This window comes from Colobus angolensis, unplaced genomic scaffold (genome assembly GCF_000951035.1).
Source record: "Colobus angolensis palliatus isolate OR3802 unplaced genomic scaffold, Cang.pa_1.0 Scaffold552, whole genome shotgun sequence".
Lineage (NCBI taxonomy): Eukaryota > Metazoa > Chordata > Mammalia > Primates > Cercopithecidae > Colobus > Colobus angolensis.
In genome coordinates, this window is record NW_012119066.1 from 773455 (window position 1) to 799415 (window position 25961).

Sequence of the window (25961 nt, forward strand, 5' to 3'; positions counted from 1 at the left end):
AAAAAAAAAAAAAAAAAAAAGGAAGGATGAGCGGCATGTGTATTAAAGTGCTAGAGAGTGGCTCCTATCATGTTTCAACAAAACTTCACGTTAATATGCTTATATGAGTCCTACAGTGGCCAGGCACGGTGGCTCACACCTGTAATCCCAGCACTTTGGGAGGCTGAGCTGGGCAGATCACGAGGTCAGGAGTTCGAGACCAGCCTGGCCAACATGGTAAAACCCCATCAGTACTAAAATTACAAAAATTAGCCGGGTGTGGTGGCAGGCGCCTATAGTCCCAGCTACTCGGGAGGCTGAGGCAAGAGAATTGCTTGAACCCGGGAGGTGGAGGTTGCAGTGAGCCTAGATTATACCACTGCACTCCAGCCTGCGCGACAGAGTGAGACTCTGTCTGGAAAAAAAAGAGTCCTAGAAAAACTTGCATTTTGTAATTTAAAGCAATGCATTAGTTATGATAACTTTCCTGATTTCACCCTGAAAATGCTTTCAGTCAATTTTGATAAGGTAAAAAGTAGGGATTTTTTTTTTTTTCCAAAACTTTTCCAAGCTTGTTAGTTCCACAAGATCCTTTCAGCTCTGAGGCATTCAATGAAACAGAAATGAAATTGTGAACACATATCTTTACAGCGGGACATTGGAATGAGGATAATTGCTCTCCCTCTGAACTTCTGCATGGATATTTGCAAGCCACATTATTTTCGTGAGCAATTCTCCAAGAGTGCAGAGCACCCAAGCACCACAAGCTGCAGGAAATGCTGGAGAGAGCTTCTTGCTCTTTGGGACGTCAACCCCAGTCCTGTCTGTGTACAAATGCACACATGCACCTGCTTCATAACATAATTAGCATTCCGAGAAGCCCTAGCCTAGTCTGACAAGCAACAGTAACCATGTCGGTGTTCAGAAGTGTTTTTAGGCCATGACTGTTTACTGCACTTTAGAAATTATCATCATTGTCACTGGTTTGTATGTGGGAAAATAAAGACTAACGGAATAAGTTGAGTCAACTAGAAAGATGAGATGTGAACAGATATGTCCAAAATACTGATTTTTCCATGCTCTTACTGCCTCTGTGGGTTCTGCTGAAGAGTCAGTGATCCACAGAGAGTTCTAAAGAATTGGACATGCTTATTTGTATTAGTAGTGATCCTTCAAAAGAAAATCTAGAAGTGAATAAGTGTTTCGTGCATTATATTTATTATTCTATGTGTGCAAGAATATCGATTTTCTGAGTATTATCTCAATTCAAATTAACAAAGGAAACTTGAGAACTTGGATTTTAGACCTTCAACTCAAACCAACCTCTCTGTCCACGTCTTTTGGGAAGGCCCCGCCCAGGGCTCAGGGCCACTTGGTTTGCCCTCATCCGTGCCTCTCCAGGCAGGTCTCCTATGCATGGGGCCTGTCTGGGTTTGCCACATACACACACACATACATTCACACACATACATTCATATACATACACTCATACACACACACACACATACATTCACACACATACATTCATATGCATACACTCATACACAGATACACACACATACACACACATACATTCATATACATACACTCATACACACACACACACATACACACATACATTCACACACATACATTCATATGCATATACTCATACACAGATACACACACATACATTCATATGCATACACTCATACACACACATGTACATTCGCATACACATATACTCACACATGTAAACATACACATATGCACACACACAAACATACACATACAGACACCCACACACATATTCACACATACTCATATGCAGATACACTTACACACACATAAACATACACACACACATACACATTCACACACACACATACAGTCACCTACACTGACACATGCATCCATTCATGCATACACACATACACATACCCTTATACACACATATCCTCACATATACACACACATCTACTCACACATATGTGCTCGCAGACAGATACACAAACACTCACGTGTATGCACACACTCACACCCACATGTTTGGGGTGGGCAACACCCTTGAGAGACTTAGGGCTTGAGATAATTCAGGGACACAGCCCGTCGCCTTTGAGAGGCTGCCAAAGGTCAGTTTGCCCCTCATAGCCCTGAAATCTTCACCAGGGAGTTTGCAGATGAAAGGTTTTCAGTGCAGTGATAAAGAAGAGTGGCTGCTTGTAAACCCCCATGTGATGCTGTTTGAAGCTCCAGGACCCACCAGTGTGCTCTGTTGCCAGTCACTTCTGTGTCAGCGTCACCCTCCGCTCCAGCCTTGGGAAGGATGGCGCCTGTGGTCTTGACAAGACGTTTGGCCTGTGCTCTGCATGTCTGTTCCCTGGCAGAGCACCGGGGGGCCTCCCCTGCCTGGCCAGAGAGGCTGGGAACAGGACTGGCTATTTAATTTGTGGGGTCCAGTGCCAAATAGAAATGGGTCAGAAATCACTGAGGACTTTAGGCTGGCAAGGCTAGCGGGACAGTAAGTGAGACACGGGGCAGGAGGGACTCCAGGCTGCCTTCTCCGCCTTCCTCCTGCTCCAGTGAAACAGATCCGACTAAAGCAGAAGCGGGAAGAGAATGCATCCCTCTCCTCCCAGTGTAGTATTAATTAGCACTACCGGCTGAGACAGGGAAGATTCGGAGCTATAAATCACATCAAATGGAAGTGTTTTCAGCTGCTCTGATGATGACCTTGCGGGCTCCCCGCAGGGCAGGGAGGTCTGTCTGGGTTGATGGGAAGTGGGGGCCCTCAGGGAGGCTGAGGAGCAAGCAGTCCTGCCGGGTGTGGGGAGGAGGCCACCAGCAGCCTCCCCTCGGGTCTTCCTGTAGGAAGCAGAGCGTGGGAGGCCAGGGGAGCAGAGTAGTGCCGGGTGGGCAGGGAGCCGCAGCCAGCTCTGTGGCCGCCTCCCAGACACAGGCAGCTGCCAGCACCTTGCCTCCCGCCGTGGAAGAGCTTATGCCCATGGAGCTGGGTGGGCCGGCCACAACCTCTCCCCTCCTTGTCCATGATGTGGTCAACCCAGGCGTGGCGAGCCCTGCTGGGCCAGGCCAGGTGAGCACGCAGGAGGGACGGAGAGGGGCCACAGACACAAGGGACATCCACCCTACAGACTTTAAAAGGTAACTCCGAACCATCAGGCCTGCCAAGGCTTCCCACAGCCACCTGGTCTCAGCTGCTTCCCACAGATATGAGGTGTGGCCCTTTCAGGGAGAACCTTTTGGAAGAGGTGGCACCGTCACAGTCAAGGGGGGCCCAGCTGGATGGAAGAATGGGAAGCCTTGGAGGCTGGACCGTCTGCCAGCCCAGGCAGTGACTCTGCGTCTCCTAAAGGTGGTGACTTTTCAGGGAGAACCTTTTGGAAGAGGTGGCACCGTCACAGTCAAGGGGGGCCCAGCTGGATGGAAGAATGGGAAGCCTTGGAGGTTGGACCGTCTGCCAGCCCAGGCAGTGACTCTGCGTCTCCTAAAGGTGGTGACTAGTAGGGAGGATGGCCACCTTCTTCCTGCACTGGGCGCTGTCTGTGCTCTGGAGGCAGCCATGATGACAAGTGTAGACGGTCAAAACCACACCGCCAAGGGTGAAGGCCATTCCAAGAGGCGGGCAGCTCAGAGAGGAGACTGAGTCTAGGGGAGGGCGGCTAGGAAAGCGGGCCAAACTTTTATATTATGATGTCTTCCATGTCTGGCTCCCTGGACAGATAAAGGCCCAATAGAGCAAGGACCCTGTCTATCTGGCACCGTCCTTAGGGCCTATAAGATTGCCACGTAGTAGCAGCTCCACAGCTCTTAGTTGAATAAATGATGAATAAATGAATGAACTCTAACAGACAAGATTAAGGGAATCAATGTCTAGTGCAGAGTACGTGTGTGTGTGAAAAGGGGTGCTAATGACGGCATTTGTTCTTTGGAAGCAGGCCAGAACTTAAAGAGGGAGAGATCCAGCCAAGGCTTTCTTCCTGGGCTCCCAGAAGGAATTAAACATTAATTAAACATTAAACGTTCTCTCCCCACCTCAGCAAGATGTTGCTAGGAGATCGTCTAGACCAGCGCTTCTCAAACTTTAATGTGCACACAGACCACCTGCGGATCTGGTTGAAAAGCAGATCCCAGACAGCAGGTCTGGGCGGGGCTAAGATTCTGCATTTCTCATGAGCTCCCAGGTGATGCTGATGCTGCTGGTCCAGGGCCCCACTTTGAGCAACAAAGTGGTAGTGGTGAAGATTAAGCCATGGTAGTGCCTGGCTGGGGTCCGAGCTCAGTAGTCATAAGCTGATGTGATTACAGCTGTGTCATCATTCTAGCTGGGAACTGAAGAAGGAAGGTCCAAAGGCAGAGAAAGAGAGAGCAGGTCGGGGAAGAGAAGCTGTCAATTCAGGCAGGAGTGGGCAGACCTTTTCCATAAAGGGCCAGATTTGAGATATTCTAGACTTACCTGGTCATCCTCCCTACTAGTCTTATATCATGAAATGCCCACAGGCACTAGGTAACCAACAGGTGAGGCTGGACTCCGAAAGAGTATGTTCACAGAACCTGCTGGGTGGCTACTGGCTTCACGACCCCTGAACTGGATCACTGGCCAATTAACTGATTAGTTCCACGTTAAGCAGCAGCCTTGTCTGCCTCAGATGGGAAGAGGCATTTCCATGCTGCTTTGGTTTGAACGTTTTCCCCACAGCTTATGTGTTAAAACCTTAATCCCTTAATTCCCAGTGAACAGGTTTGAAAGGTGGGAGGTGATGAGGTCATGAGGCTCTGCCCTCATGAATGACTTAATGTCATCATCATGGGAGTGGGTTTGTTATTTCGAGAGTGGGCTGGTTGTAACAGTGAGTTGGCCCCGCTTGCACTCTCTCACTATGAGATGCCCTCTGCCATGTTATGACATGGAAACTAAGCTCTCACCAGATGCAGTCACTCACTCTTGGACTTCCCAGCCCCAGAACCCCAAATAAACTTCAGTTCTCAGCCTGTCCATGGTATTCTGTTCTAGCAGCACAAAACACACTAAGACAGGTGCTCCCTCTCCCCATCACTGTCACAAACATGGGAGCTCGGTGTGCACAAGGCTGGAGCCCTACCTCAGTCAGCTCCTTGGTCTCATACCCCAGCAGCATTGCCAGGCACTGATGGAGATTGGAGATCCCCAAAGTCAAACAAACAGGGGATCACGATTGGGAGCAGTTGGCCCCCCAGCGCCCAGTGGCCCACCTCCTGCCTGCATCTGCAGTCTGAGAAGTGGAATCCAAACCACAGGCTGCCCTGTGCTCCCCTCCCCCAGACCCCACTCGCCCTCTCAGAGAATTGGTAACGTAATGACACACATCTAAGGCCACAGACTTTTGGTTCTGCTTTGTGCATCTATTTATTTGTTTTTCTTTTCTCTCTGCTTGGGTTTACCTGGGAACGTTTTAATTGCGCCTTTTGATGAGTGCTCCTGGTTGACACTAAGGTGCGGCACGCCCAGCCCTTCTCAGTTATTCAGGGAAGCCCTCCAAGGCTCAGCTATAATTAGAAGTCAATTAAATTAGAAACCATTCATATGGTTCTTGGAAGGCCTCCAGCCCTGCTGAGAGCCTCTGGCCCTATCCACAGACTCAGTGGAAACCTCTCTCTGCTAACCTCACCATCCTGAAGCCAAGTCCAGGACTGCTGGGAGGGGGAACAGGCTCCTATCAGTTCCCTTTCAGGCCTTTGCTTGTACGCAAACTCCCGCCTCACCCGGCGGGCTGCAGGTCGCCCTTGCCTCCCCACCACCCCGACCTCCCGTCGCTGCCTGCCCCAGCTTGCTCTGTTGCTAGAAGGAAAACACCCAGCGAGTTCACCTCTGGGGTGGCTGCTCCTCAATCTTGCCTCAGTCCATTTAGTGTTTTCCAAACGGTAAATGCAGCCCTGAAGTGCACGTAGTGTGTGGGAAAAGGCAGTTTTTGAACCTCATCAAGAAGGTCTGGAAACAGAACCCTTCTCCTTCCTCCACCGAGTGAGACACCTCCAAGGTGACTGGGCCAACAGCCGGGGCCCAAGGAAAGACCCAGGACCGCCACTGTGCTTTACCAGTGACCTGACCCTAGTCAGGTCTGTCCTCTGGGACCCCCGCCCCAGGGACCCCCTTCCCCCACCTATTCTTAGAGCAGCCAGGGACACATGCTTTTTCCTTTATCACAGAATTCATCCTCTCTCTTCTAGACCATTCAGACAATACAGACCTGCATAAAATAAAAAGTGAGTGTTCCCTGGAATGCTCCCTCAGTCCTTGGCCACCCCCATCTGATTTCAGTTACTGCCAAAAAAAATCTTTGCTGGAAGTTCAGCAGGCATCACTCCAGACCTGCTTTCATGCATTTAGAAACTTCACAAATACACCCGGAGGCATTCTTCTGTATGATTTCGTTCTCACCCAACAACAGGTGGTACAGCCCTGCTTGGTGTTCCAGGAAACTGAAGTTCCTTTGGATTTTTCGTGGGTGTGCATTTGTTGCAATGATAAACAAGCATACTATCCTACAGGATCGAGGGCATGTACTGTTGTACTCGGGAGGCAGGACGGGTGTGCTCCCCAGGGATCTCTGGAAGGCCGGCCGACTGGAAGCTCCCTTGCAGCCAATTAACTGATTAGTTCCACAAGTTAAGCAGCAGCTTTCTCTGCCTCGGATGGGAAGAGACATTTTCCACGCTGCTATGGTTTGAATGTTTTCCCCACAGTTTATGTGTTAAAAACACATACATACTTGGCATTGGTTGCATCCCCTAAAGGGCCATTCTCTTTCCAGAAATCTCTGTGAACAAGCCCTTAAGTCCTGGGGGATTTGGAAAAGAAGATTGTGGGTGTCGGTCCCCACTGACAGGGCCTCTGGTCTTTTGCTGTCCTCTGCCATTCCCTGGCTGCTGACTTATGCAGCTCCCGCCTCCTTCTCCAAGCTAATTTCTTTTTTTCTTTTCTTTTCTTTTTTTTTTTTTTGAGACGGAGTCTTGCTCAGTCACCCAGGCTGGAGTGCAGTGGCATGATCTTGGCTCACTGCAAGCTCCGCCTCCCGGGTTCACGCCATTCTCCTGCCTTGGCCTCCCGAGTAGCTGGAACTACAGGCGCCCCCTACCACGCCCAGCTAATTTTTTTTTGTATTTTTAGTAGAGACGGAGTTTCACCGTGTTAGCCAGGATGGTCTCGATCTCCTGACCTCGTTATCCGCCCGCCTCAGCCTCCCAATGTGTTGGGATTATAGGTGTGAGCCACCATGCCCAGCCTCTCCAACTGAATTTCTTTATTTCCAATAAATAATCTTTGGCTACTTTTCTCCCTAATGCCTTTAGGATGTTACAGGACTTTTCCAAAAGAAAGAAAAGAAAAGGAGGAAGGGAGGGAAGGTTCCTATGTATCATGGCATATGTTCATCACGGTATTTTTGTGTGCAATATTGGGAATTAATTGGTTTTCATGACCAGTGATGGCTTGCTAAGGACAAGTGGATGCTGAGGGTGAAAGGTCTTGGGGAGTTTGGGTTCCATGGCCCAGTTGGGCTTCTGGTCTGAGTCAGTGGTTGATTCTGGAAGGTTCCTCACACAACCCAGCATCTAGAAGAGGACTTGCTGTTTTGTCTTGGCAAGAGGACAGTGAACCAGAGTGCAGCCACTGGGGAATTTAGGTGACCACAAGTGCACATTATCTCTCTTTGTAGAGCCAGGCTAATTAATACCCAGACTCCCAAGTAAAATTGCTTTGAGTCAGAAACACAGGTCTCCATTCAGAAAGTGAAAAAACAAACAAGCAAAAATAAATAAATAAATAAACCCACCTCCTCCTTCAAGGCAGTGCATTCGTGTAATATTAATAGTTGGTGAAAAGCATCAGAACACCTCAGCTGCAGCCATGCTCAGTCCCTTAAGTAGCTGTGTGACCTGGGGCAAGTCACTTAACCTCTCTGGGCTCCCACGATCTCAACTGTAAAGTTAGGTTGTTGGACTTGTCCACTTTGATGGACAACCTGTTCTTAACAGAGAGAGGGAAGAACCTTACGGTGGGGCCGGGAGAGCATTCAGAGGCGGCACAGACCAGAATCTGATGCCTGGCAGTCTCTCCCAGGGGTCCTCCTGTGTCCGGGGTGCAAAGGCCAGGACTGGCCTGGAGGACTCCAGACTTAAAGCTCATGTAAGGCTGGGTTTCTCCAAACCCTCTGAACACGAGAAACACAATCACTAACCTCAGGTTTAACCATGGGCCCTCCATGTGCTCCCAGCCTCCTCTCAGGCTCCCTCCTGGGCATGGCCGTGAGGCTGGGAAGGCCCCAGAATCAGCTCAAATGGCATGGGTACAGCTTCAGCTTCACGTCTGCCTTTTCTTTTAGGATGTGTGGTTTCCCCTGTGTTTGCTGGAAGGCACTTTATATCCAGTGGGGTTAAATTACAGGTAGCCGGACCCCCCGTTCGGGGGCTACCGCCAGTGCCCAGCTAATGATGCGTGTCTTTCAGGTAAGCCCTTGGGAGAGGATGGCCCATGTGGGGGACTACACGCAGACGCCCTGGCTCCCCGTCCTGGTGGTAAGTGGTCTGAGCCCCTCACTCTCACGGCGCCCTCATCCTGGTGATGGTTGGACCGTTTCTTAGCCTCTTCAGCTGTAAAATGGGAATGCTGGTCATAGTCCCTCCTTCACAGGGTTCTTCTGAGGGTGAAATGAAACCAGGCCTGCAAAGCATGGAACTCGTCCCCAGGCTGAAGTGAGATTGATTTCATTGGTAGCTCCCTTCATAGAGTCTCATGGATATAAACGTTCTTGAGTGCTTGTTTGTGGTGTGGTACACACAGCCCAGTGTCTGTGTGATGAGCTCATGCTTACGGCCCGCACAGCTGAGAAAGACTTGGAAGACTCAGACCCCCACCCCCATCCTCCTGGACATGCCGGCCTTCTGAGGAGCCACTGTATTAGAGGCTCAGTGGGGGACAGGGGCGCCTCCTCCATGACCTTGGCAAGTGCGTTGATGAGGAGAATTCAGAGCAGGACTTGATGGTGGGACGAGGCTTGGCCAGCAGGGGTGGGGCAGGGTGGTTCTGGTGGGGGCTGGCCGTGCCCAGGTGATCAACCAGGAGCCACTGGAGACTTAGCAGCAGTGAGCACTCACAAGCTGGCACCTTCCCAGACTGAGCCCCAGCAGAGCCCCCACCACAGGGTACCCCCTTCCTATGTCAACCTTGGGCTCTTGGGGGAGTCACACATGTTTCTAAGGAGATATGGAGGCCACAACACCCCTCTTTGTTGGCAGGTATCTCTGATGTGCTCAGCCCGAGCGGAATACTCAAACTGTGGCGAGAACGAGTACTACAACCAGACTACGGGGCTGTGCCAGGAGTGCCCACCTTGCGGGCCAGGGGAGGAGCCCTACCTGGTAAGGACCCAGCCCTCCTGGGGCCTCATGCACTCTCAGGGGAGGTCTCCCACTTGCGGCCTTGTTGCCCTGAGCCTGCATTGCTGCGTGAGAGGTCGCCAGGGTGTATCAAACCAGCCGGTCACACTCCCTGGACATTGAGATTGGTGGCGAGAGCTGCCGTGAGCCCAGGAACGGCACTCTCCGGCTGAGCATTGGTAAACAGATTTTTCAGGAGTTCTGCAATGTTTTTAAAGGACCACTTTCCCACTCTACCCTGATTAAATGAGCATCAGATCATCTGATTGGAAGCAGGATTGAAATGTTCTCCAGTACTAGTACATTTTTTCCTGACTGCTGCATCTCCCTCCTCCTCTGGGCAAGCGAAGCCTGGGTGTTCTGTTAAGCACTAAGGGAAACCTTCAGGGTTTCAGTGTCTGGTTCTTGTAGCAAGCTGAGGAAAGTCAGATGTTAAGTGCTACCTGCACTGCCTGGGCATTCCAGCAGCTCGCTGAATTCATCTCAGGGAGGCTCAGAAGAGGGGCGGCGTCTAGAGAGTGGCAAGGAAAGGGACAGACCCGGAGCGTGAGCTGGTTCCTGGGGGCTTTGCAGTTAGGACAAGCCGGGAAACCAAGGCCCAGCAAGAGTAGCTTCCGGAGACAGCCGGCACGTCACTGTCCAAGGACCGTGGGCCGAGTCGGTGCGGTTTGGCTGCTGCACCCACCTGTGTCTCCTCTCTTCTTCCCCTCACCAGTCCTGTGGTTACGGCACCAAAGACGAGGACTATGGCTGCGTCCCCTGCCCGGCGGAGAAATTTTCCAAAGGAGGCTACCAGATATGCAGGCGCCACAAAGACTGTGAGGGCTTCTTCCGGGCCACCGTGCTGACTCCGGGGGACATGGAGAATGACGCTGAGTGTGGCCCTTGTCTCCCTGGGTAAGCACAGTTCCTCCTGGCAAACCCTGGGATGCTTTCTGCAAAAAACCCCAAGGGGCGATGGGCAAGGACCTTGGGGACAGGGGGTCACGGACACTGCAGGCCTCGGTGCAGCCACACACCTGGCCTTGGTCCTGTCCCGCAAGGGGCAGCATCCAGGACGGAGAGTCCTGGCCCCTCCGGTGGGCAGGCAGCCCATCAGGCTCTACCTCTGTGTCTCCTAAGTGGCCATTAACCATCATAATATCTTCTGACCACCAAAAGGAAGCAAATTGCTTGAATACTTACAGTGCAGTAACACATGTGAAACACTCTGGGAAAAAGAAAACTAAAATTTCATACAAAAGCAGTATTTTTAGTATTCTGGGAACACTGTGGGGACGCTATCAATAAAAATATTTGAGTCATATGATACTATAATCCCACGAAAATGATTATGCATCAGAAGTTTTCAAAAAAAAACTGAAAATGCAATTAGCCTGAAAGAGAGAAAAAAAATCTTCCTTTTTCCAGGCAGAACACCTCAGCAAGTTCTGCCAGGGACCAGGAAAATACACTCAATCCCCAGAAAATCCTGAGCCACGGCTATTGCTGCTTCCTCCCCCTAGTGGCCACAACGCATAATGCTTTGCAAAGGCTACAAATAGAGACTAAAAATAAAAGCAGTGGTGGTGTCCCTGGTACAGCTGGTACAGGTGGGAGAGGTGGCGGCAGTGATGAGGCCGGTGGGGACGGGGGAGATGACCACAACTCAGTGCATAAGGCACTGAGGAGTTGTCCTAGGAGTTGCAGAAGGACTTCTCACCTCATGGCTGGGGAGGTAGTGTCAGCAGGGGGTCTTGGGAGATTTGTGGGGGTGATACCTGGATGAGTTAGGCTAAGAAGTAGGACAGAGGCCTGCAAGTGGAGATGCTGAACACCAGAGCTCAGAGGACTGAGCAGCTGGGCAGCGCCTGGGACTCTAATTGGGTCCCTGTGGCCAGAGCAAGAGTTGCACACCTGGGGGTGTGGACAAGCTGGGGAGGAGGGCAGGGACCAGATGGAACCAGGCTCTGGAAACCACCACTGAAGACTCGAGCCTTCAGCTTGAAGCCGATGCAGGTCAGCACACAAACTGCTGAGCCAGGTAGGACACAGCAGGACGTCCTTCTGGCAGCAGCGAGGGACATGGCTGAGCAGGGAAAGCCTGGAGCCCCAGGGCCAGGGGTGCTGTAGGCAGGGAGAGGGCTAGAGCAGAGGCGTCGGGGGTAGAGGAGAGGAAGAATCTGAGAGTCCCCTGAAAGAGAGCACTGACTGGGGTGCAGACAGCACACAGAAGGGGAAAGAGATTCAGAAGAGGACACTCAGGTGTCTCCGTGACTGGCCATGTGGACATGGTGCCACTTGATCAGCTGCAGAAGACAGGAGCAAGAGGGTGCTTGGTGGGGAGGTGGAGGGAGGATAGAGGCTGTGTGTGTGGAATTTGAGGGGACTGTGGGACATCCAGACCTAGATAGCTAACCCAGAGACGGCCTGAAGCTCCAGGCGGAAATCCAGAGCTGGGAAGTCAGCTATGCACTCAGGGTGCTGGGAGCAGCTATGGTAGAAGAGTTCCCCAGGAGGCAAATTCCCACTGCAGGGAGAGGGCGGGTGCACCACGGAACCTCGCTGATTTGTGCTGCTGGCTCTGGCCTGGCTACGGTTCAGATCCGAGAAGATGTCCATCAGTACTCGAAGGCCAGGGCTGACTCTGTGGCCTGAAGACAACGTGCTTGGTTCTGATACATTTACCAGAAAGTGTGTAATGTCTAAAGAAGTTGGACACTGGAAGGGTGGTGAGCTCCCTGCCTCTAGAAGGATTCAGGTGAATGTGGACAGCCATCTGCAGAATTAGTGGGCAGGATGTTCTCTGGGCTTTTAACATTCTTTCCAGTGCTGGAATCTTGATGCCTCCTGCCCTGCTCTGTGGGACAGTGACCTGCTCAGTCCACACCACCCTCAGCACCCAGGACATAGCAAGGCCCAGCACACTTGCTGGGCAGGCAAAGGACCCAGTGCAGAGACACCCTCAGCACGCGCCTCAGAGTGCCTTCGCTCTGCTCCACAGGGGTGCAGACAGTGGGAACAGTTTCCAGGTTGGCTCCACGATGTGCTGTGTCTGCTCAAATCATCACTGCCAGTCCCGACGCCACCAAAATTGAAAGCCCCCGCCTTGCCTCCAAATCCCAGCTCCTCTCAGGGGCTCATGCGGCCCCCTCTACTGCAGACAAGGCTTCCCCACAGTAGGACCCTGGAGGCCCCACTTCCTCTTGTGAGGCTGTCATGCTGTGTCACAGAGGAGGATCACAGGAGTCTTGGCAGACCGGTGTGACTAGCTCCATGAAAGGCTGCGTTCATTCCTGAATCCGAGTGGCTGTCAGGCTACGGATGCGAATTGCCTCGTCCCAGTGTGTCCTGGGCCCCGGCCCCCGCCTGTGGTTTGGCAGGTACTCCTCCTGATGCTCTGCCCTCCCGGCTGTGTGGCCAGGACACTCGCTGAACAATGAGCAGCACCCGAGGCTTTCCTATTGGGAGAGGTTGTGTGGGAGGACCTGGGAACCAAAACAGGAGGAAAGCGGGAGAGAGGTTACGTTTCTCCACCTCTCCAGGGCGGCTTCTCACCCCGGAGGATTCGCCAGCCCGCGGTTGTGGATGGCAGGGGCAGGGGGCAGGACACAGTGGCTCTGCACTGGTTCTGCACACTAACATGGTTGGAGGAGAATGAACATCTGGGAACCTGCGGCGTCCCTTACAGGCATGAGAGTTCTGAAGAAAGGAACTCTCTGGGAAAATCTATATCTATTGACTGAGAGAAAGTCCGTCCCTAAACAACAGCTCCTAGGGGACCCATTTAAACTGACTCTTGTCCTGGGCTGTACACCTTAATCAACCCATGTAGAACAGGGGTCGGGGGACCTAGGGAGAAAGCCAAATATGGATCAAAATGTAGGAAATTAGACCTTTCCAGAAAGACAAAGGGACCGGACACTCTGTAGCTGGGCCAGAGATCCCTAAATGAACACCTGATTTAAGGTTGGTGACAAGCTCAGGCAGAAAAAGACAGGCACATGTTCCTGGTTGCTGTGCAGCCCAGGATGAGAGACCCAGGTGTAAGCCACACTGTGCGGAGTTTAGGCTGGTCCCACAGAGAGAACCTAACATTTAGAAATGTCGTGTGCGCAGCACGTGCTAGAAAACGGTGGCTTCTTGTCAGGAGGCACTGAACACTCACGGGGTGAGGAAGCACAGTTTCATAACAGCCTCTTGGAGCCAATGTGTTTTTAAAAGTTTATCATCGGCCAGGCACGGTGGCTTAGGCCTGTAATCCCAATGCTTTGGGAGGCCAAGGCAGGTGGATCACTTGAGGTCAGGAGTTCGAGACCAGCCTGGCCAACTGGTGAAACCCCGTCTCTACTAAAAATACAAAAATTAGCCAGGTGTCATGGTGCATGCCTGTAATCCCAGCTACTTGGGAGGCTGAGGCAGGAGAATTGTTTGCACCTGGGAGGCGGAAGTTTCAGTGAGCCAAGATTGCTCCTTTGCATTCCAGCCTGGGCAACAGAAGGAGACTCTGCCTCAGGAAAAAAAAACACAAAACAGTTTATTACCTTTCAATGTTCCTTAACTGAGTGACTTGATAGGTTGCATAGCTGGACCCATGCACATGACCCCCACGGATGAGGGTGGCCAGCCTGTGACAGAAGGTGCCCAGGACAAGCCAAAGATGCAGTTGTGGGACAGAGCCACCGCCCTCCCCATCCTCAGAATGTAGTGGCCCCAGGGGGTACCCATCCTACGGCCGGGTGTTCCGCACCCACCATGTGGCCGTGGAGCTTCACCCATGACAGAGACCAAGCCCGGCACCTGGGGTGTGAACCAGGATGGGCAGAGAGGCCTTTGGGGGCCTCTGCCCACCTCAGCATCGAAGTTCCACAGAGAAGAACTTGGTGTCATTCATTCATTCAGCCAATGTCTACAGAGAACCATCCTTCCTCAGTGCCTAGCACAAGGTCCAAGGAAATACAGATGTGAACAAGGCTTGCCCTGGAGGGCCTCCTAGTCCAGGAGCAGGGCCAGTCCCCCTAGGTGGGAGAGAGAATGCCTGGAGGCAGAGTGAGAAAAGGCGGAGGAGGCAAGGGACGAGGAGGTGGGGCACGGAGGAGGTGAGATGGGGAGTAGGGGGCCGCCTAGGAGCCCGAGATGTTTCTCAGAAGTGTCAGCTTGGGCTGGGGACATTAGAAAGCTGCAGGTGGACCCGGTCTGGCCCACATGCCCATGAGCTCACAAGGCCAGGTGGCAGACACGTGCCTTGGCCTGCCTCATAGAAAGAGGTGGCTTCTGGAGGGCAGAAGGTAGATTTGCGAGAGGCTTAGCTGTAAAACTGGCTGTCGTGGCTTCTCTGGGAGGTGTTTTGAGATTGGTTAATTAATGTTTACAAGATACACAGGGATCTGAGGATAAAGGGCTTTGAGGGAGAGCAGGCAATTATGGTCCTAACATTACTGGTAGCAGTCCAGGCTCAGGAAGGCAGGAGCCCACAGACCCCCGCGCCAGGTTGCTGCTTAGCACTACCGTCAGCAGGGGCCTCTGTGGGGCCTGGCTAATAAAAAAGAGATTAGAAAACAGCCATGGAAATATTCCTTCTCATCCCAGCTCTTGAATCGCAAGAGGGAAAGCGTTGGCGCCACTCATGTTATTTAATCAACTTCTCACCGTGTGACAAATGGCTCCACACTCTCCGCTGAGCATTTATTTATGGAAAATGGGCCCAGGCTAGGGTAGGAGCCACAGCCTGCAGAGGGAAGGCGCCCGAGCTGGGAGCCCCAAGGAGAGGGTGGTGCCAGCAGAGGCTGTGCCTGGGAGTGGGGCAGCTGCAGGGAGCACAGGCACAGGGCAGACCCCTGAGAGCAGGACCTGAGCCATCATATAGCCACGGGGCTGGCGCTGTGACATCGGGGAGCTGAAAGACAAAATGGAACATCACTGGGAGCTGAAGGACTTCAAACGGAGCTGCTGTGGATGATTGGCTCCTCGCGCTGTATGTGCAACCCCAGCGTAAAGGCTTGCTCTTCCAAGGGTGTCTTCTGTAAAGTGCTTCCTGAGGAGGAGGCACTTGCAACCTGGTTGTGTTGCCGGCTGTCGTGAGGGCCACCTGCATTGACCTCTCTGGACAGCACAACCGTCTGTCTCCTGCAGCTGCACTCTGGTGGCATTCAGCAGCAATGCAGATGGCCTGGGCGTTCCACGTGTCCCAGAGGCACACTGACGCCCGTAATCCCAGCAGGCTGCAGGCTCTGGGGAGGGCGCCCACAGAAGGCGTGTCCCTCCTCCAGGAGGGTCTGGCCTTGGTTGGTGTGACCCCTGGGGGGCTAAGCAGGGCCTACGTGTGGGGGCACAGGGATATTTCTGGTGGATGATGGTGATGGCACACACACTAAACACAGCCACCAGAGAGAGGAACCAGAAAGGGGCTAAGATTTAGAGAAAGGCCCACACTGGAGGCTCAATACTGTGAAAAGAATGCTCCGTTTTAATACAGGCTGAAACCCCAAGGAAACTGAGTGGACAGAGCAGGCGGCTGACTGGGCGTGGCCTCATGCCCAACTTGGATCGTGAGCCTGCAGACTGGCCGCCGTGCTCTCTGCGCCAGTCCCTGCCTGTGTGCTGTCCAGCTCACCTGTCTCTGTTTTGTCTTGTCTCTCCCCCATAGCTACTACATGCTGGAGAACAGACCCAGGAACATCTACGGCATGGTCTGCTACTCCTGCCTCCTGGCGCCCCCCAACACCAAGGAATGTGAGTGTCTTTGGCCTTCCACCAGCACGGTATTCGTTCAGCATGGGTCTCTTTCACTAGAGAGGGTGTAGGAAGGAGCCGATCCTGGCACCTGGACAAGGTGACTCACAGTAACAGCATTAGTGAAAGTGTCCCTGTGGCCTGTCTAGACAGGTCTATGAAGGCAGGGAGGTTTGCCACAGCTGAGCCTTGAGTCAGAGGCTGAGGTTCTAGTGCAGGTTGGCCACCAGCTACCTGACAAGTCACTTAACCTCCATGAGCCTCGGTTTTCTCATCTGTAATGTGGGGGTACTAACATCTGACCTACCAATCTCACATGGTTATTCTAAAAACCAAGGGGATCACAGAGGCGAAGTACTACTATTTTGCAAAGTACTACGAAGTGCTAGGTGATAGTGAGGCCAAGGAAAATATAAATGTGATCACAATTAATGAAACAGATTCCACAAAGCACATGTTAACAGTCTCAGGAGTTTATAATCCTGCCTTGGGGTGTTTCTTTCCTGTTCTGCTTTCAGTCTGGCTTTCATGGGCATCTGTTTATGAGGAAGGGCCAGGTACCTCTGCCTCAGAGGAATGTGCTGGGTGGACTCTTGGATGTGTGGTCTGGGAGAGACAAAGGCAGGTAGGACAGGTAGCTGGGTGTCCGGTCCCGGGCTGCAGGAGCACTGGCCACCCTCCGGCTCCTTCAAGGGTGGAGGAGCAGCTGACCCTGGGATCCTGCCTCTCTTTGCTCTCCGTAAGGGTCCACTACCCCCATGTCTCATAATAATGTTGTCCAGGAGAAGAAAGAGGGCCGGCATCTTACCACGCTGGAAGGAAGGGGAGGAGCAGGAATGGGGTGCAGCATCTCCTCCCTCCTTCTGGTCAAGCCAGGAGGAGGGTTCTGTGCTGTGGGCTGTGCTGCAGGGAGAGCCATTCTGTCCCTTCCAAATCACTGAAGCGCATGAGCCCTGCACCAATGGGTTTGCTTATCTTCAAAGCCATTTTCCTGGCCAGCCGTATGCTAATTAATTCACAAATGAGAGGAGGCCGCAGCTCAGCTGCCAGCCTGACCCATGGTGGAGCCAGCTGCCATGGCCCACGTGTCCTCTGTGGGGCTCTAGGCTGACTCAAGGCCAGGTCATTCTGGGATGAAGAACCGGTCTAGAAAGATGTTAGACACGCCCTACCTATTCGGAAAAGCATCTTTGCCTGTGGAACCCGGGAGAGCAGCAGCCCTCCTCAGGGGCCCTTCTGTTCGAGAGCTCTGACATGGCGCAGCTTTCAGTGTCCGATGTGGCAGCCAGAGTAGACTCGAGTCACGGCAGGGGCGCCTCTCTAAGTCCAGCAATGAGGTCTGTCACATGTGGAAAGCAAGCACAGTCCCCTGAGTCCTGAAGATTTTAAAGACGAGCGCATCCCACTCCCACCTCCAGCCCTTGCCTGCTTAATGGAAAGCTGGCTCCCAGGAAGGCCTTGGGGTAGGGCCTTAGAATCCAGCCCTGAGGGAGATCAGCAGAGAAATAGACAGTCCTGCTGTGTTCTCGTGAGAGGCCCCTTGGGCAAGGCCCCGGCCTCGGCTTGCCCATCTGGGAAATGGGGAGATGCGGCCAGCTAGGCCTTGAGGTGGATGGAGCCCTGCCTGGGTCGGAGCCTCAGTGTGAATGCCAGAGTGATGCCCTCCACCTCTGGGCCTGCAATGGTCTCAATCCAGAGATCTTTTTACCCTGGGCACCTGCCCAGCAGTCAGCAAAAATGTCAGAGCTAGAAACCCCCGTGGAGTCACTGAGACCCACACACAGGACCGTTGTCAGCAGCCTCACCCTGGACAGCCAGAGATTCAGGAAACATTTCATCAGGAGTCCGAAATTGCCAACTGGCTGCCCAGGTCCAGCAGGCCCTGTCTTCCTCAAACCCACGGTTGTGGTCAAGAGCACCTCTTCCTCCCCTCTGTTTTCTTGATTTACCTGGGCCCTCGCCAAACGAAATTCACATCCTTGGTACTCTGCAGCAACAAATGGTGGGTTATGCAAACCACAGTCAGACTTGCCAAGGGCCCCTGGCTGCGGATGGCACACACCTAGGAGAGCTGCAGCAGACAATGGGTCACAGCTGCAGGGGAGGCACCAGCCAGGAGTGAGCCCAGGTCAGTGCCAGGGTCTCCCCAGCCTAGGAGTGCCCACAGCGCTCCCCCACACCTCCTGGGCTTGAACCCCACGCTGAGGCACCTGTGCAGTGCAGTCACCTCCTATCCTAAAAGAGATGGCGGCTTCTCTGCATCTCTGTGAAGCAGAGGGTTTCAGCGGGGTGATTCTCAGGGGAGCACCATGGAGGTTTCTTATGACTCCAATTGCTGGGCCCACCCCCTGATTCATCAGGTCTGGATGAACCAGAGAATGTACATTTTTAGCAAGTTTGGGAACCACTAGGGTAGGTTATGAGCCTGCTCTGGAACTTCACTGCCTGAGTTAAACGAATTATCTCACCTCCCGGAGCCTCCACGTCTTCTCCTGCCCAGGGCAGCTCCCAGTGGTGCCCACTGCCCAGGCTGCTGTGTGGCTCAGGTGCAGTTTTGCCCACCATATCCACCCAGAAGCACACCGTGAGTGCCCCAGGGTGTTAATTAATGTGATGCAGCCCTCAAATAAGCCTGAGGAGAAATGAAAAAGCAACATATACTTTTCCTTACAATGGAATAAAATCATTCCAGTTTCTGGGGTTGCCAAGTAACAAGAGGGAAACCAAAGAGGACAGACGTCAGACTGCAGATCAGTCCTGGCTGGGGGTTGGTTGTCGCCTTGGATTAGAACATACTCACCCCCAGCTCTGAGCCTGTACTCAGTGACTGCAATACTGTGGAGCCCTGGAGCCCGGCGAAAAGAGATGAAAAGGACTTCGGTTATTTTTCAGTTAAATTAAAGAGCAAGATGTACTTGGGGCAACCGGAGCTTTCTGGTTTTCTGTTTTCCCTGCACCATCCTGCATAAATGGATCTGTGTTGTAATGACAGTGCGGGCAGGGAGGTCAACACGTTGCCCTGGCATAATAGAGAGGAAGATAGGGTCCAGCATCAGGCTTGGGTTTCATTACAAGTGATCACCCCTGGGAAAGTTTCCTCATCTGCAAACTGGGGACATGATTGTTGGAAGGAGAGGTGTGATGGCATAGGCGATGCATGTGGAGTGCCCACTCCAGGGACAGGCGCCGGGCACTGACCAGAGATGAAGTATCCCAGCCCAGCAGGCAGCATGGCTCCATGGCCTGTGAGCTGGCCTGCACTTCCCTCACCGACCAGGAGTGCAGACGGCACACAGAAGGGGAAAGAGATTCAGAAGAGGACACTCAGGTGTCTCCGTGACTGGCCATGTGGACATGGTGCCACTTGCTCAGCTGCAGAAGGCAAGGGCAAGAGGGTGCTTAGTGGGGAGGTGGAGGGAAGATGGAGGCTGTGTGTGTGGAATTTGAGGCGACTGAGGGACATCCAGACCGAGATAGCTAACCCAGAGATGGCCTGAAGCTCCAGGCGGAGATCCAGGGCCGGGAAGTCAGCTACGCACTCAGGGTGCTGGGAACCACTGGGCAGAAGGCCTCCCCATGAGGCAGCTTCCTAGTGCGGAGAGAGGGCGGGTGCACCACGGAGCTTCGTCGACCTACACTGCCGGTTCTGGCCTGGCTACGGTTCAGACCCGAGAGGGCGCCCCGGGGCCTGGGACACTGGGCAGCAGAAATCCCTCCCTAGAAAGAATGGTCAGGGTCGGGTGCGGTGGCTCACCCCTGAAATCCCAGCACCTTGGGAGGCCTAGGTGGGTGGATCACCTGAGGTCGGGACTTCAAGATCAGCCTGACCAACATGGAGAAACCCCATCTCTACTAAAAATACAAAATTAACTGGGCATGATGGCGCATGCCTGTCATCCCAGCTACTCGGGAGGCTGAGGAGGAGAATCGCTTGAACCTGGGAGGTGGAGGTTGCGGTGAACTGAGATTGCACCATTGCACTCCAGCCTGGGCAACAAGAGCGAAACTCTGTCTCTAAATAAATAAACAAATAAATAAATAGCGGTCAGAGGGTTAAGAATGCAATAGCCAATAGCCTGTTATCTTATCATCGGGGATGAAGTCCCCTGAGGCAAAGCCAGAGCAGGCTGGCCTTTTGGAGAAATCTCTGCTACTCTGCGTACTCCATGGTCTCCATCTCTCATGCCTGGGGGCCCTTCTGTGATGTGAAGCAGCAAGCACTGCCCCTCAGGTGTGACGCGGGCTTCCCAGCCTCCCAGACACCAGCGTTCCGCTGCTCCTGGCGCAGAGCCTCTCAGACCTGGCTGCGCACACATCTCCAGGGACCCGCTGAGCAATGGATTCTGACACAGCGCGTCCCAGTGGGCCCAAGACTGAGCATTTCTAGCAGGTTCCCAGGGAATCCCACTTTGAGCAACTAGGGAGTCTCTGCTGAGTCTGCCCACAGTGCAGAATCTGCCACTAGGGGGTACACAGCCAGTGCCACAGTCTGGGACCCCTTGTTGACAGCTGTAAGAATCAATAAACAGATCGTTCCTAAAAATGCAATCTTTTACCCTCTGCAGAGAATCCCAGCCAGCCTCTAATGCATACTGGTGAGATGCTAAATTGTGTAGATTAACAGACCTCAAAGTCTGGGACCCCTTGTTGACAGCTGTAAGAATCAATAAACAGATCGTTCCTAAAAATGCAATATTTTACCCTCTGCAGAGAATCCCAGCCAGCCTCTAATGCATACTGGTGAGATGCTAAATTGTGTAGATTAACAGACCTCAAAGGCCCCCATATGAGCTATTATGGCTGTGAATGGTGGCGTAGCTCCCTCTGGCCATGTGCTTCTGGCTCACTGAGCCTTCCTGGGGAAGGGGAACACAGTGCCTGGCAGGACCCTTCCCGGAGTCACCGCTGCCTCAAACTCCCCGGCGAGCTAGGCAGAACCAGTCCCCGCTCATTTTCACTTTGTTTATTTATTTATTTTTTTGAGACGGATTCTTGCTCTGTCACCCAGGCTGGAGTGCAGTGGTGTGATCTTGGCTCACTGCAACCTCCGCCTCCTGGGTTCAAGCAATTCTCCTGCCTCAGCCTCCTGAGTAGCTGGGACTACAGGTGCGTGCCACCACCCCCGGCTAATTTTTTTTTGTATTTGTAGTACAGACGGGGTTTCACCACGTTGGCCAGAATGGTCTTGATCTCCCGACCTCGTGATCCGCCTGCCTCAGCCTCCCAAAGTGGTGGGATTACAGGCATGAGCCACCTGGCCTGGCCTCATTTTCACTTTAATACAGTCCTTGTATGGACATTTTTGCTGTTTTCTGGGACTGCAGTTCATACCAGCTTTTATCAAACACCCCAGCTTTGCTTATTCAAAACTCAGGTGCACATGGAAGAGTACGGGGGGAGATGGACCCGCAGTTGGCCACCCAACAGAAACCCACCTGGAGCACCTTCCACTTAACAGGCATCCCAAGAGGCAGATGAACCGAAACACACAGCACACAGTGGAACGGGGGGAAAGCTCCAGACACTGTATATTTGGTTAGTGAGGAGTTAATCCTCAGTAGACAGGCATAGACCCTGGCCCAGGAGAACCTGCATGCAGGTGCACGGGGTGCCAGTGCCTGTCCTGCGGGCTGCATCAGGCCTGCATCTCCAGCCCAGGCCCCTGGGCCTGCTCGCGCTCCACCCTGCCCAGCCCCACCCACCACCCTGCAAGGCTCGAGGGTTTGTCTGTGGACCCCCAGCTGGTGACAGCAGAAGGCGTGGAAGAGGATTAGCCCAGGCCGCTCTCTTTTCCTTTTAATATGCTGGGTTTTGCCCAAACCTCTTTTAGACATCACGTGCATTCAACAGGATGCTGGTATGCTAATAATATCAAAATGCATACTTGTATGATTCCGGGATGGATTTTTTCAAGCATTTAGGGGTAATGCGGAGTAGGTGCTTGTTTCCCATGGCGATTTTTCGGACTCTCCTGAAAACAGCAGAACAACCCAGGGCTTATTACCCAGCCCCTGCTTCAAGCTCTGCAGGTGCCTTCATTAGCTGCCCTCAAACCACACCCAGTGCTTCCCAAGGTTGGCACTTTGGGACCGGATCTGCCCACCTGTTCTTGTAGGTTGTATGTGTAGTGACAGTGGCAGCAAGCAGAGGTGACAGACGTGTGCGGGGGGCTGACCTCACCCTCATGAGGTCAGCCCTGCAGCCAGGGATGGCAAGGCTCACCACCTCCCGTTTGACACCCCCTCTGGTCTTAGCACGCCTTCTGTCTTGCCCAGGGGCAGAGGCACTGAATTGTGGACAAAGCAGACCAAGTAAGCTAGATGTTGGTTCTTTCCGTTGACACGTAATAATTGCGCATATGTGTGGGGTACCGAGTGAAATTTCCATACATGTATACAAAGTGTCATGATCTGGGCAGGGTAATTATGATATGCATGACCTCAAACATGCATCACTGCTTTGTGTAGCAAACATGCCAAATCCTCTCTTGTAGCTGTGAGAAATATACAGTGCATTATTGTCAGCTGTAGTCTGGGTGCTAGAGCTCAGAACAACTGCTCCTGCCCGGCTGGACTTTTGTATGTGTTAACCAGCCTCTCCTTCCCCACCTCTATGCTGCTCCACTTCTGTGAGATCCACTCCTTTGGCTTCCACACGAGCCATGCGTAGCTTTTATAAAACAGCTGCGCTCGGGGCCGATCCTTTTCCTTTTTTGCCGCAAGCACACTCCCTCCAGGTCTGTCGGCCACGCGGCTGCCACTCCGGAAATTCTAGCGCACGCTTGCCTTTATTTGTGATTTGAGGGTCTTCGCCCCTCTCCCTTCTGCTGAAAGGGCAGCTCCATTCCTTGTTGCCGAGCTCTGAGCACAGGGAAGAGGCCCAGTGTCAGGAAGTGAGCTGCTGCCCTTTGGTGGCCTGGGTGGCCTGTGGGCAAGTCTGAAATCCCCATGTCCTCCTGCTCCTTGGGCAACGATCTAGCGACTGGGATTCTCCTGACCGGTCTCGTGAGAAGTGTCTCCCTGCAGATGCTCTAGTGGCCCTGGGAACTTTGGAACCTGAGGAGGCTTGTGGGGTCTGGCTGATTGGATGCTGGCTTTCAGCTCCAGTCCTGACATGAGAGGCTGAGCCCTGGAGAAATGTCAGGGTCCACCATCCCCCCCACCTTGCCCCCACCTCCTCGGCTGTGCACACGTGCTCAGAGCAAGCATTTCTCTCACCAACTCAGGGATCCCTGCACACCAGGGAGCACCCAGCCTACACCTGCAGCCTGGCACAGTCAGGGACTGTTTGGTTGGTGCCAGCTGGGGGTGTTTGGGGAGGGAAACGTCTGCTGATCAGGATAGAGGCACAGCCGGCGGGCCGAGGGCAGGTGGGTGCCTGTGGGTGCAGGCAGATGTCATGTCTGCAGGCATTGTTTGGGGACGTCATTGTGTAACCAGCCCTGCAGGGCTGCAGAGGCATTCCACAAGTGTCTGTGTGCTCACTAGGCTGCGTTTATCGCTCCACTCTAGACCACAGGCCTAGGCATATTTGTGTCCCTATCCCCAACCCTGTCACCTGAAGCAGCCTGCAAGCCCCAGCAGGAAGGCACAAGAAGAGACGAAGATGACAAACATTCACAGACAGCACAGCCCACGGCTGTTCTTCTGCTCCGACAGTGTATCTTAAGCTCCCCTGAGCGCCTTACTGAACAGATAGATCAGCGTCTTTTCAATGTCCTGTTTGCCCTTATAAAGGAAATTAGGTCATGCTGGAAACTATGCTATGATGCCCCTGTGCTTACTCACCTGATGAAGTGTGGGAGGCTGCCTCCCAGCAAACAGAAATGGGCACACAGTCTGAAGTCCCCTTATCACGCTGGAGACTTCCAGAGCAACTTCAGTAAGGTCTGTGAGGGGGATGCTCTGTTGTTTGACAAGGGCTTGTGGTTTTCAGCCAGGGGCACGCACCTCTCCACCAGCTGTTTGTTATTTATTTATTTATTTATTTATTTATTTATTTATTTTGAGATGGAGTTTCCCTCTTGTTGCCCAGCCTGGAGTGCAATGGTGCGGTCTCAACTCACTGCAACCTCTGCCTCCCGGGTTCCAATGATTCTCTTGCCTCAGCCTCCCCAGTAGATGGGATTACAGGCGCCTGCCCCCAGGCCCGGCTAATTTTTGTATTTTTAGTAGAGATGGGGTTTCACCATGTTGGCCAGGCTGGTCTCAAACTCCTCTTAGGTGATCCTCCCATCTTGGCCTTCAAAAGTGCTGGGATTACAGGCATGAGCCATCGTGCCTGGCCAGCTCTTTCCCGAACAAGAACACGGGTTCTGAGGCCAAGTAAGAGGCTAAATTAAGAAAGCAAAGATTTGTCATAAGTTTGAGGCCCAGGAGGAAAAAATCTTCCATTCATCATCCAGAAACACAAGGAAACATCACTTGCCCCTCAGTGGGCGGGTGACGTTTCTTACATACCCTATGACAGTCCCAGGCACTCTTAGCTGCCCTGGTCCCTCCCAAGCCCAGTGTTTCCTTGGCCAAGCTGCCAATTTGCTTTACAAGGTGTGAGAATAGAGAAGCATCCAGCCCATTCTCCTGTGGCCCCACTCCATTTAGGGGAGACACGAGTGGATAGCTCAGCTGGTCACTAGCTCCTGGGCTGCCCCCACTCACAGAACAAGAGTGTGCATTTCTCCTGAGAACTTCCTACTAAAGAAAACAGCCAGCCCAGGTGTGGATTACAGGCTCCCACCTGTAATCCTAGCACTTTGGGAGGCTGAGGCAGGTGGATCACTTGAGGTTAGGAGTTCAAGACTAGCCTGACCAACGTGTATTTTTGTCTACTAAAAATACAAAACTTAGTCAGGTGTGGTGGCACACACCTGTACTCCCAGCCTCTCAGGAGGCTGAGGTGGGAGGATCACTTGAGCCCAGGAGGCAGAGGCTGCAGTGAGCCAAGATCATGCCACGGCACTCCTGACTGGGTGACAGAGTGAGATCCTCCTTGTCTCAAACAAAACAAAACAAAACAAAAAAACAGCCTAACTAGGAAGCTTGCTTCTCCTGGAAGCCTTGCTGCTGCATGGGCTGACCAGGCGCAGTGCTGGGCCATTCCTCTGGGCTGGGCCAGGCTGGGGAGGTACCTTGATTTGGGGAGAGCAGCTGGCTTTGTCCTTGACTCGGGCTGCTTTTCTGTAGACCAAATGCACTTCCCAGATTTCTCCAGAACTGGTAGAGGCAAAAGCGAGAGAGTGGGAGATGCATTTGAAACATGTTGGTTTTTATTATTTGCAAAACTGAAGTCTGGCCTAAAAGAAGCTTGGTCTTCTTGTAGGAGGTCTGGGACGGGATGTGATCTGTTCTGTGGTGGAATGCTTTCATTTTGGCTGAATGGTTGTTTCTTAGTGATTTGACTGAGAGCAAAATCAGCTTCCATTCTATCCCCGCTAAGTGACACTTTTTCTGTAGAAGGGGAGTTTTAGGAAGCATAGCTGTAAGGGAAGGCAGAGCACACCTTGCTCTGAAACTGGTCACAGTTATGGAAAAACATGTCTGAGGAAAAATCCTAGGGAGAAATGCAGCAAAAGTCAACTTAGCCAAGGAGGCCATCGGTAGTTCTTTTCCTCCTTTCTCGTGTTCTTATTTTTCCAGATTTTTATTTTATTTTATTTTTATTTTTATTTTTATTTTTTTGAGACGGAGTTTCACTCTTGTTGCCCAGGCTGGAGTGCAGTAGTGTGATCTCAGCTCACTGCAACCTCCGCCTCCCGGGTTCAAGCGATTTTCCTACCTCAGCTTCCTAAATAACTGGGATTACAGGCATGCGCCACCATACCCAGCTAATTTTTTGTATTTAGTAAAGATGCGGTTTCACCA

At 52.6% G+C, this 25961-nt stretch overlaps 1 protein-coding gene across 2 annotated transcripts in view; it reads left to right on the top strand.

Moving 5' to 3' along the window:
- EDAR (ectodysplasin A receptor) overlaps positions 1-25961 on the top strand; it is a 101068-nt gene that overhangs the window by 57063 nt on the left and 18044 nt on the right. For both annotated transcript variants that reach the window (XM_011961461.1, XM_011961462.1), the window contains exons 2-5: positions 8461-8529; positions 9250-9372; positions 10106-10287; positions 16016-16101. In XM_011961461.1, coding sequence (XP_011816851.1) covers positions 8479-8529; positions 9250-9372; positions 10106-10287; positions 16016-16101 — 442 coding nt within the window. In that variant the 5' untranslated portion in view covers positions 8461-8478. The remainder of the gene's footprint in view (positions 1-8460; positions 8530-9249; positions 9373-10105; positions 10288-16015; positions 16102-25961) is intronic.